This window comes from Staurois parvus, unplaced genomic scaffold, assembly GCF_062004578.1.
Source record: "Staurois parvus isolate SC_StPar_1 unplaced genomic scaffold, SC_StPar_1.0 ptg001113l, whole genome shotgun sequence".
Classification (NCBI taxonomy): domain Eukaryota; kingdom Metazoa; phylum Chordata; class Amphibia; order Anura; family Ranidae; genus Staurois; species Staurois parvus.
Window position 1 is genome coordinate 146,845 of NW_028318909.1, and position 12,717 is coordinate 159,561.

The following is a 12,717-nucleotide window of genomic DNA, read 5'->3' on the forward strand; positions in this document are numbered from 1 at the left end:
ACAGACTGATTTTACAGTTGTGGGGTTTAGTAACACTTTAATATCATTAAACCAACAAACAAACAAAAATGTCTTAATCATATTTGTACAAAAACATATAATAAATGAAAAATTGCAAAATTGAAAAAGTACATTGGTACACATATACCGAGTCTGAGACTCAGAGTGAAAGACAACCAAAAGATATGAAGCGATACAAAAAGACATACATCCATATCCAATGTAAAACGTCTAAAGAAGCACCAATTAAATACGTGATAATAGAAAACATCAAAAGCAACCGAAGTTGGTGAAAATAGAATAATAAGGCACCGCTAGTTAATAAAGAAAAGAAGAAAAAACCCAGCAAGTTGGGGAGAGATGATAATCTTTCAAGGAAAAGCAGCAAAAAGATTGTGTAGTGACTGTTGAACAAAAAAGTCTCTGACCCTGTCCTTTGAAACTTTGTGCAGGCTTACTGTCTGCTTTTTCTGTTCTTTCTGGCTGTAGTGTTATTATTTATTTCAGGTACTTCTATAGAGCCATCAATTTATGCAGCGATTTACATATATATTGTACATTCACATCAGTATAAAAGCAAACGGGCGCACTCTCATCGTGCATTACCGTGGTACACCACGTGTTTATTGTGTAATCAAATAGATATATACTCACAAACCAAAGGAGAATAAAAAGCAGAATAAGTAGTCCGCAATGGCAGTCAATATAATGCTGTGCCCTAATTTGGGATAAGCTGACACATTTCGGGAGACAAACCCCCTTCTTCAGAGCTAAACAAGGAGAGTACAATCTAAGGTCCCTAACTCACATTCATACATACACATACTAGGGACAATTTAGATAGGAGCCAATTGCCTAACGGCATGTGTTTGGAGTGTGGGAGGAAACTGGAGTACCTGGAGGAAACCCACGCAGGCACAGGGAGAACATGCAGACTCCAGGCAGGTAGTGCCATGGTTGGGATTCAAATCAATGACCCAGGCGGAGTTGCTAACCACTTATGACTTGTCACCTGTTGGTCCCTCTTGTGTTACAGTGTCATCCTAGAGATTCCTGTCACCGATCAGCAGTTTGTGGAGCAATTACAAGAACTCAACAATAAGATCAATTATGTGAAGGAGCAAGCGTTCAGAGACACGCAGGCCTGTGCTGATGTCCAGGATACTCTGCATAAACTGAAGATTAAGGTTTGTAATAATCCACTCCTCCCCTGCCTGACAATAGTAAAAGAGGAAAGATTTCATACTTACTGGCATACTACAGAGTACACCCATGCAAGGGCCGTGTTTACTCACACGGGGATGTGTGGGTAGTCCATGCATCCCCATATAGGCAGTCCCATTTGTGTCAATTGGAATACAGCACTTGCGTGGATACAGTCGCTGCTCCCAATTTGACATCTGTGCGGGTGCAGAGCCTCAAATGCAGACATGGGGGATTATTTACTAAAACTGAAAAGCACAAAATCTGGTTCAGCTCTGCATAAAAGCCAATCGGCTTCCAGGTTTTATTGCCAAAACGTAACTGAACAAGCTGAAGTTAGAAGCTGATTGGCTACCTGCACCAGATTCTGATTGCTCCGGTATTAGTAAATCTCTTCTAATGTGCGTTCAGGGCCATGCACCCCCATCCACATGGATGTCAAATTGAGAGCAGTGGCTGTGTCCATGGGACTTCCTGCACATCGAATACCTGTGCATCCCTGTGTGGGTAAACATGGCTGTCACACAGATGTACTCTGTAGTATGCCCATGTGCACGAGGCATGCATGAGGGTGTAATACACCCATGTGAACAAGGCCTAAGGACCCATGTGAACGAGGCCTAAGGACCCATGTGAACGAGGCCTAAGAAGAAGACCCTGGGCCAGAAAACTTTACATACATACACAAATCCTGACATGAAGAATGAAAGGAGGAGATGGCATGTGTACCAATGAGTGGTGTCTGTAAAATTAGAGTTGGAGGTGCAATCACTCCAAGACATATTTTTCAATGAGGCTCCACGCACAAGGGGTGTTTTAAGGCTCCATGCACATGGGGTGTTTTGAGGCTGCATGCACACGGGGTGTTTTGAGGCTGCATGCACGCGGGGTGTTTTAAGGCTCCATGCACATGGGGTGTTTTGAGGCTCCACACACACGGGGTGTTTTGAGGCTCCACGCACACGGGGTGTTTTGAGGCTCCACGCACACGTGGTGTTTTGAGGCTCCACGCACACGGGGTGTTTTGAGGCTCCACGCACACGGGGTGTTTTGAGGCTCCACGCACACGTGGTGTTTTGAGGCTCCACGCACACGGGGTGTTTTGAGGCTCCACGCACACGGGGTGTTTTGAGGCTCCACGCACACGGGGCGTTTTGAGGCTGCACGCACACGGGGCGTTTTGAGGCTGCACGCACACGGGGCGTTTTGAGGCTGCACGCACACGGGGCGTTTTGAGGCTCCATGTACACGGGGCGTTTTGAGGCTCCATGCACACGGGGCGTTTTGAGGCTCCATGCACACGGGGCGTTTTGAGGCTCCATGCACACGGGGCGTTTTGAGGCTCCACGCACACGGGGCGTTTTGAGGCTCCACGCACACGGGGCGTTTTGAGGCTCCATGCACACGGGGCGTTTTGAGGCTCCATGCACACGGGGCGTTTTGAGGCTCCATGCACACGGGGTGTTTTGAGGCTCCATGCACACGGGGCGTTTTGAGGCTCCATGCACACGGGGTGTTTTGAGGCTCCACGCACACGGGTTGTTTTGATAACGCTGGTAACGTCCGCTGTGTAAAGCCACGTTACAAACGTGAGTTTTTCAGCTTTTTTTAGTGTTTTTGCATTAGTGTTTAGCGGCGTTTTCCCACGTTTTTCCATGTTTGTGTTTTTTAGCATTTTTGTTATTACAAAAATATAAAAAAAAACCTCCAAAAATGCCGGTTTGCAGCATTTTGCCGTATTTTTCAGCGTCAGAGCGTTTTTACAGCTAAAAAACATTAGAAACCCACTAGTCCTGGGTTTTTTTTTCCAGCCAAAAAACGTTTCCAGTCTATGTGTGTACGGACACATAGGATAACATGCTGGGGAGTTTACTGGCTGTAGAAAAAAAACGCCAAAAGCCAAAAACAGCCGCTGTAAAAATGTTTGTGTGCAGGAGGATTAAAGGGAAGGGGATATCAGGGTTGGTGTGTAGGTTGGCAGATAAAGGGGAAATGGGGCTGGAGAGAGAGAGCAGATTAAGGGTCATGGGCAGAGGTACAGTGGGGTGGGGAAGGACAGGTGTGTATCAGTATTGGGGATTGTGGTGAGGGGTGACCAGGGGGGCCATGGAAAAGTTTATGAAGGAAGGTATAGGCGTGGGAAGGGAGGGGTGGATGCATGCAGCTGGATAATGCGGATACATTTCTTTTTATCTGGTATTATAAATCTCTTCCCTACGCATCTTCTATTTCAGGCTGTGGCTAAAGTTCGTGAGTTCATTCTACAGAAGATCTACTCTTTCCGCAAACCAATGACTAATTATCAGATTCCCCAGAATGCACTGCTCAAATATAGGTCAGTTTTGTTTCTTTAACGCCAACTTAAAGTTTAAGAGACCATGTTGCCAGACCATACATTTCCAAAGCAATTTTCCTGTAAGATTATATATGCATTTGATGTATTTTATGAATGTTTTTTTCCTGTAAAAGCCTTCATTGTGTAGTCTTCCAAAAGCCATGACACTACTGCTTGATGCCGCCATCTTGGATGTGATATCAGCAGCCCCAGCAGACTCAGAGCTGTCACTTAAGTGACAGTCTATAGTTTATAGTCTATAGCACAGGCGTCAAACACAAGGCCCCTGGGCCGAATTTGGTCCTCCAGGCCATTTCATGTGGCCTTTGCACCTCTCCTGAAGGTACCCCCTTGTCTGCACACCCCACTTTGTCTCAGCAGTCGGCAGCATAGAGGAGAATAGAACTCCTCTGCCAAATCCTGCACCTCTCAGTGCAGCTAGGGCACCCCCTCATTTCTGCCTCCTCTGGTCTCCGCATTCAGCAGACTCTGGTAACTGACTCCACTCCTCTGGTCCTCCTCCAGACCCTGCACTTTCTGCTTTCCAGCTCTGCCCCCAAAGGAGGTGCACGGTGATGTTAGGGAGGGTGTGGGATTCTTGACATCCGATGTAATGGGGGGGGTGGGGTGCTCTGGACATCTAGTCTTACAGATACAACCGGCCCTTTGAGGTCAATCATACTGCTGATACAGCCCGCGATGAAATAGAGTTTGACACCCCTAGTCTATAATAATATAGGTGCAGAGGTTCAAGGTCTACATCACATTACTGCAAGATAAAAGAGGCTAAAAAAGGTATTTGAACTTGGTGAAGGGATGTGATTTTTGTTCAGTTATTGTTGGAGTTATATGCAATAATTCATCCTAATGGGGTTAGATACACCTTGGCAGTTCTCTTGTGTATCTGCAGGTTCTTCTACCAGTTTCTGCTGGGTAATGAGAGGTCAGTGGCTCAGGAAATTCAGGACGAATATGTGGAGACCATGAGTAAAGTCTACCTGTCTTACTTCAAGTCCTACACTAGCCGGCTGATGAAAGTGCAGGTGAGAGTGAGGGGAATCATAGTACACGAAAGATTTTGTGATTTTTCTTTTTTTTTGTTATAGGAGGAATTTACCTTTTATTATGGGAATATCTGTCATGCGATTAATATGTTGACTGCCATTGCTGACCTGAAAATGCTGGATTCCTGGATCTCAGGCTGATCCATGGCCTCAGTATTTTGAGTTGCTGACTTTGAACAATTACACATACTGGCTGCACACTGCTCCCTGGTTGTTGACCCATGATATTGAAGCCAGCAGATCAACATCAACATAGCCAGGCAGTTAGATATTACAGAAGGCAGTTAGCAGTGGTAACATTCAAACATCTGTTTGTTTAGGTCCCCCTTTTAGGTAAAACTCTCGCCAAACCTTTTTTTTCCATTTTTAAGCCTGTCAGGTATTTAATGGGATTTGTAGTATAAGTAGAGTAGTGCGCAAGACTGCAATTAACTTGCACTGCTCATTCCTTAAAAACATCTGTGAGGGGAAAAAGAAGAGGTTTGGGAGCTCACGGAGGACATTGCAAAGAGCAAGAAAAACACAGTAAGGGCAAAGTCACATTGTAATGCAGAGCGGCAGGAGCAATTCACCATTCTGACCACTCTGCGTTGATTGCTGTGCCAGGGGCAATGTGGTGCTCTATTTAGCGCATCACATTATTATACAGGATTTATTATACAGGATCACATGGCTACCTGTTTATTTTTTTTTCTTCTATGAACTCTATTTGAAGTGTACAAAACATACACTTCATTCATTGCACTGCCTGACATTGCAGTGTGATTCAGCACGGTATGCTGAGATTTTGCTGCAGTGTAGCCCCAGGCTGCATTGCAGTGTGAATGGGACACATAGAAAGCAAATGTTTCCTGTGTGTCCCTCACAGCACATAGTGGGAATTGGCCCTGAGAAACAATTTAATAAAAGATAGATTTTAAGACCACTAAAGTGTCAATAAACCCACATCATTAAAAACTATCAGTACATGCTGTTCGTACTCATTTTGTATTCTGTAAAAAAAAAAAAAAAAAACTCTGGTTGATCTTTCTGTTCTCAGCCTCCCCTTCCTGTTCATGTCTCCACTGCAGCTGAGGAATTTGCAGAGCAGTGTAGGCATCTAGTGCACATTCTTAGTGTTTAGTGTATTTCTACCCTGAGAATTTCCTCCCTATCACATCTGAACAGCCCTTGTGGCTATAGAGTCACACATGTGGGCGTATACACAGTGGTAAATGACAGCACACTCTCTTCCTTCTCAATGCCCACTAACCAACTAACCACAACAACAGTGGGATATTATATCTTGACTGATGGAGGCTTCGCATTCTTGTTATTCTGAGACACAGGCCAGAGGGGCGTGACACAGCCTGATACTGGTAGAAAGCCGCTCACACCATACTATTGCCAAAAATAATAAAGATGTGATTTCAAACATATGTTTGTATGACGATTTAAAGCAGTTTATTGAAAATATTTGTTTATTTTTACCTTGTATAGAACAGGTTTTTTTTGTTTTGTTTTTTTTAATGTGTGTGACCAATAGCAGAGGACTAAAAGCTCTTCCTGTCATGGTTTCCCTGCAGACAGGCTGGAAAAAGATCTGTGTCATGTGACAGCTGTATATTGATTAGGAAAAAATGTACTTAGATTTTTTTTTTTAATTAAAATAATTACAGTGCCATTATCCCCATACAGAAAGAGAAGGGATAATGTAAAATAATGTGTGGTTAGCATCACTTTAAGTAGTTGATGTGTATAGATAATTATTGGAGAATAAGGATATGGTTTAGTGTCACTTTAAGGCCAGACACTATAAAAGAGATCCACTTTTAGCACCAGCGCACCTTGGAAACTAGGCAACTAGTATTTTCACAACACAAAAAAGGGTAATGAAGCTCAGCGTAAAACATGTTTAGCACCAAAGGACTGATAGTGAAATACTGGAAACCTTTAGCTCATGATAGGAGAATGCATATAAAAATCATACAAAAAAAATATTTTAAAAAACTGCGCTATAGTATGGAATGAATCAAAGCAGCCAACTCAATATTGCAGGCAACATTACATGAAATATAAATGACATAAGAGTACGGCGCTCAAGATTTCTATAACATATGGAAATAAAAGTCCAATTAGTATATAATAAGAGTGTAATAAGCCCCTCTTCATAGGGACATCTATAACGTCATATATGCTTCAGTCTGGTCAAGGAAATATAGGGGATCCACTGTCACCAACGCCAGAAAACTCTGCCTCTTACCAGAAGAAGTTGACCCCCAATTACGGACGGGTCAAAATGCGCAATGTGAATTCCCAGGAGAATGGCGTGAACCAGGATATATGTTAACTTGGAAGGAGCAAGGATGGATCCCCGTTGTGCAAAGATAAGCACCCGCAGACCTAATTCCGACAGCAAACCCTGCTCAGAATATTGATAGCTGCCCAAAATATGAATTTCAAAAGTCAGATGGAAGAATTAAACCTGTGAAACATGAATTCTCCTCACAGAGGACAATTCAATTCCAAAGGCAGAAAAAACTTCATAGTGTAGTATTTCCAGAAATATTCATTACGTAGTATAAAACGTACATCAAAAAAATAAGTATGTCACCATAGAAATAGATGGTATGTTTCAAACCATAAAGATGGCCGCCACGTTCCGGTACATGCGTTTTGAGCCAGCACATTTTTTTCAACACACACCCTGAGAGAGCGCAGCACCACGATCCGGTGCCCGCTGTGTCCTCCGGACACAGTGGAACACCGATCGTCGTACGGGACCTCTGTGCGAGGACCCAATCATGTGTTCACGGATTGGCCAATCTGATTGGTCATTAATCTTTGTACATTGTCATTGGTTTTTAATACTACCTTACTGAACAAGCCACAGAGAATTTTTATTTTAGATGTCCAATATTGCCAAGCTTTTTTTTTCTTTGCTTCTGCATTGTCTTTTTTTGCTGCTTCTGTATATTACCATCTTGCCTTTTCCATATTTATTTCAGTACGAGGAAGTTGCAGAGAAGGATGACCTAATGGGGATTGAAGACACGGCTAAGAAAGATATCCTGATATGTGTGCTTGAATCATGTTATTAGAATCTAAACCAATCAGTCACATATATGTAAAACACAAGTTTTCTTTCTGACTGCAACACACTGACCATTCATGTGAGCCGCAGACTACATCAGGACAGTTCCTGGCTGCCATAGTGGAATAAGTCCAAGGTCACTTAAAGCCCAGCTTTGGGCAACTAAAAAAATATCCATTTCAGGGGTTAATTGCTTGTTTTGGTCTAGGGGAAAAAAAAACAAACATTTACTTACCTGATTTTTCGCCCCTCCTCGCAGCTTCTTCTTCCAAGCACTCTAGCAGTCTAGGGCCTTGACGTAATCAAAACCAGAACAGGGTCAATAGCCCTGCATTGGACACATTGAACATGGGGACGCTGAAGGACAGTCCACTGCTGGAGCCTGGGTTAGCACCACCTGCCAGGCGAGCGGAGGGTAAGGTAAGTAAAACCGTTTCTCCTTTCACCTTGACAAAACAAGCTATTAACCCTTGCAGAGCGGATGCAGTCCCACTGCAGGGGATCATTTTTTTAGTTACCTGGAGTTGGGCTTTAACTTTTCATAAATGTGTTAGAGGTCTAGTTATGCTAAGCTCCAATCACTTGTTGCTGGTGTGTTGTGGGTGGCACTGAGTGGTGTACCGCCACTTTGGGTATGCAGGGGAAGTATACTGTTCCTGTGTACCACTATAAAGCCTGAAAGGGGGGTAAATTAATTAAAAATCTAAAAAAATTGAATGCTATGAAGAACCCATTTGCCTCCCTGTGGTAGAAAATAATTTATATGTCTCTTCTGCAGAAAAAAAACAAACTTTCACTTATCTGCTAGCAGTTTATTAAAAATTGTACATTGACTGCAGTTTATGTACAGTACAGCGCAGAGTCCAGTGGGAGTTACCTGTTCAGGGCCTGTTAAGTGGGCAAAGCATTGTAAGTTTGAGAGTGGACATAGGGAGCTCAGACCTCACACCCAGAGGTAAGGATGTCATAATATGCAAGTATTCATTCCCCACCATCACCGCCACTTAACCTCCCTAGCGGTCTGATTATGTCAGTATTTCTGTGCTCAAAGTTTTACATTTTTTTGCATGGAAATATGTTGTTTTTTTATTAGAAATTACAGATTCTTAGGAATAACTCACTGAAATCTGTCCGAACAAGAGTCTAGTAAACATCCCGGGTATAATTTATTTATTTTTACAGGTACTTATATAGTGCTGTCAATTTTGTGCAGCGCTTTACATATATATTGTACATTCACATCAGTCCCTAACCCTCAAGGGGCGTACAATCTAAGGTCCCTAACTCACATTCATTCATACATATACATAGTAGGGCCAATATAATAAAACTTGAAACACAAAATCATAAATTATAATATAATAAATAATCATAAAAAATAATAATAATAAATGTAATTCAATAATGTAATCAAACCAAAAACACTGAAATGTGAAATAGAGCGCCAAGTTCGCACATCACTGAGCAAAGTCGCAGAATCTTTTCAGTGTCTGATGACGAATTTCCCCCACGAATCATTATCACTCAATTCTGCAAGTAGTTCTAATTTACTATCGCTGTTCTCTAGCCGGTCTAAAACTGCTTTTGGTGTAAAGGGACGCTTTTTGGACGCCATGGACATTTCTCAGTTTCCAGGCAGAAAGAACAGTAAAAATGCAGGCAGGGGACAGGACAAAGCACTCGGGACAAAATGTATGTGAAATGGTTTGATACAGGAATGTTATACTATGTGATTTTATTGTTTTTAGTGAATGTCACATTTTTGAATTTCCCACCGATTCTGTCCCCCGTACGTCCCGACGCTCGCAGGGAACGGAACACGGATGCCGTCATCGGCCAGAGGACATGGCCAAGGACACTGCAGGAGGGACATCGCGGGAGCGCAGGACAAGATAAGTGAAACGGGGATCCCGGAGCAACGCTGCAGGGTATTCCCGAGTGTAGCTCAGGGTTACCGCTTTTGGTACTGAAACTTTACCCCCAGCTACACTCGGGAATACTGCCAGGGGGGTTAATTCCACTTTAAAGCCAATCTCAAGCTTCAATGATCTTTTTATTATAATTTATTCCTTCCCTCCAATGCACTGCTTACCCCCCTCCATGCTTCAACACTATCCCCTTTAAGCTGGCCATACGCTGATCAAAATTTTGCTGGTCTGAATTTTGATCAGTGTGTGGTTTTCCCTTCTTCACAGAAGTCAGTTGTTTAATCGACGTCTGTTGATGGGACATGTTGGAAAACATTTCAGTCAATCAAGCTGCAGCTGCTAACCAGTGTCTTCTGACAATGGTGTGTGCCACTCTCCGGATACAATATCATAAAGGGGTAAAGAGGGGAGATTCCTCCATCCACTTTGAGGAATCTGGATGAAAAAGAAAAACTGTGTATGGCCAGCTTTACACAGCCCTACCGGACTGCACAGCCAGGTCAGTGATTTCACTTTCCTGCAGTTAGGCTATACAGCTTGGTATCCTCATCGCCACCATCCTAGGGAATGCGACCAGGTTTCATATTGCACCCTATGGCGTGAGAGGTGGACCATGCCTTTTGAAGTTTATATTTTTATATGTCATACAAAATAAACCTGCACCTAAACCTAATAAATTAATAAGTGCTGCTGCTCATGGGGGAAAGTAACATCAATTGTAAATATAACTAAACCACAGCGCAAAAATTAATAAAATAATACGTAATACATTTCATCAGTGAAATAAATATATGTGAATATATAAAACAATTAATAAATAAAAGTCCAGTGTCCCAAATCAATAGTGAAAAAATGTGCTCCAATCAAAAAAACAGTGCTGAAAAAAACTCCAACATGCCCACACCATCCGTGACTTCCAATCTGGCCCACACTCACCAAATGGAATGGACTCTTAGCTGATGGGGCTTAAGAGTGAAAAAAGCTTAAAGTTGGGATATATCCTCCAAAAGTGAATCCCACTCAGAAAATTGTTGCTTGACAACCTCCAAACCATCACCCACAGGTAGATGACAATGCAAAGAGACAACAGAACCACGAATAGTGTAATACTGCATAAACGCTTTAATTGGTTAAAACCAATGCACATAATGCACTCACATTTTACAAATAGGTAACAAGCCTCATAAATGTAACCTTTCCCCCTCAAGCAGGTATCCGATCACATCAATCATGGCTCCATAGAAAGTGAACTGGCAGCAGTGTATAGGGATGTGTTCTCTACATCAAAATGGCTCTGGAGCGCTGCAGCCAGCATATGCTCCACTCACTGGACGTGACGTCACGAAGCCTCTGTCAGAAACGGAAATTGCTTCAACGCGTTTCGTCCCTCCAGGGAGTTATCACAGATATTAACCACTTGCCATCCGGCCGCTGTATGTAAAAGGCCGGGCGGTGGCAGTCCAGGGGCGGGTTGCCGTTCAGAAATCACAGCCGCCATTATGGACTGTGCGCGCTCCCTGGCAGCGCGCAGCACCGTGATACGGTGCCCGCTGTGTCCTCCGGACACAGTGGAACACTGATCATTGTACGGGACCTCTGTGCGAGGTCCCGAACGTGATCACTGATTGACCAATCAGTGATCACATGCAGAGTAGTAAGCAAGATGTCACTTCTGAAATCATTGCTTACTACGTGTGAAATCTGTGAATGATCATAGAGGTCACATGGTACAAGGCTATTCACAACAGCCTTGTACCATGTGACAAGCTGTGACCAATCACAGCTCACACAGTAGTTCTCAATGGCTGCAAGAATGCAGCAAGAGAGAAGGAAAAATTATTGCTTTTACAGCCTTTTTGGGTGTAAAAGCAATCAGTGTAAAGAAAAAAAAATTTCATCACCTCCACAAGTAGTACAGTGTCACCATGGTTACACTGCACTGCTAGGGTGACAGTATGTAAAAAAAAAAAACATAAATAATATGAAAAAATGAAATAAACATGTTAAATTGTTTTTTAAAAATTATAATTTTTGGTTATAATCTAATTTGGGTTATTTTTTTTTTACTAAAAAGATAACTGAATAAATGTTGGCCAATATTTATGATGAAATATTATTTATTTGCAACATTTTATAAGAAAAACACTTTTTTTTCAAAATTTTTGGACTTTTTCAGTTATATAGCCAAAAAAATAAAAATCCCAGTTGTGAATAAATGCCACCAAAATAAAGCTTTATCTGGCTCAAGAAAATGCTAAAAAATTCATATGGGTACAGTGTTGCATGACCGCGCAATTGTCATTCAAAGTGTGATAGCCTTTAAAGCTGAAAATTGGCCTGGACAGGAAGGGGGTAAAAGTGTCCGGACTGGAAGTGGTTAATTGTTTTATATATTCACATATATTTATTTCACTGATGAAATGTATTCTGTATTGTTTTATTAATTTTTGCGCTGCGGTTTAGTTATATTTATATTTTTGTACGTTTATTTCTTTATAGAGTTGGAGTTTGAAGTTCTTTTAGTGGGTTTCATAATATCAGTGTTTTATGACATGATTTTGGACCACTCACGTTATGTGTTGTTCTGTGGGTGTATGTCAGAGTGAAAACATCAGATCTCGTTTTTCCTTAATCCGGGCACGCTTCTTCTCCAAGCCAACACTGCGCAGCAAGAATACGGTGTTTACCGTCGGTAATCGGGCCGCCATCATCAGTCCTACGGAGCTGGAGGGTCCAATCATAGTGCCGCACACAGCACAGAAGAGTGATGTCAGGGTGAGAAATGTCTGTAAGGGGCGGAGTGGAACGTGGGCTGGAATAATGTAACTGCACTATATTACATCGTCCGGCAGTGCACATAATGGGGTTGATTTACTAAATCAGGTGCAGCTGTGGATGGTGGCCAATCAGCTTCTAACTTCATCTTGTTCAATTAAGCTTTGGCAAAAAAAAAAAACGAAAGCTGATTGGTTTCTATGCAGAGCTGCACCAGATTTTGCACTCTCCAGGTTTAGTACATCAACCCCAGTGAGTACTGCTGAACAGTTTGTATTAAGTTTTGATGCTGCTTTCTCATTTTCATGTTTTTTGATGTTCTAAATTTTCAGATTTGTT

At 42.4% G+C, this 12,717-nt stretch overlaps 1 protein-coding gene across 1 annotated transcript in view; it reads left to right on the forward strand.

The window, feature by feature from the left end:
* The window catches only part of VPS52 (VPS52 subunit of GARP complex), a 53,426-nt gene that overhangs the window by 21,363 nt on the left and 19,346 nt on the right, over window positions 1–12,717 (forward strand). The window contains exons 7-11 of the mRNA XM_089658950.1: window positions 1,037–1,187; window positions 3,438–3,538; window positions 4,449–4,581; window positions 7,590–7,647; window positions 12,245–12,378. Coding sequence (XP_089515076.1) covers window positions 1,037–1,187; window positions 3,438–3,538; window positions 4,449–4,581; window positions 7,590–7,647; window positions 12,245–12,378 — 577 coding nt within the window. The remainder of the gene's footprint in view (window positions 1–1,036; window positions 1,188–3,437; window positions 3,539–4,448; window positions 4,582–7,589; window positions 7,648–12,244; window positions 12,379–12,717) is intronic.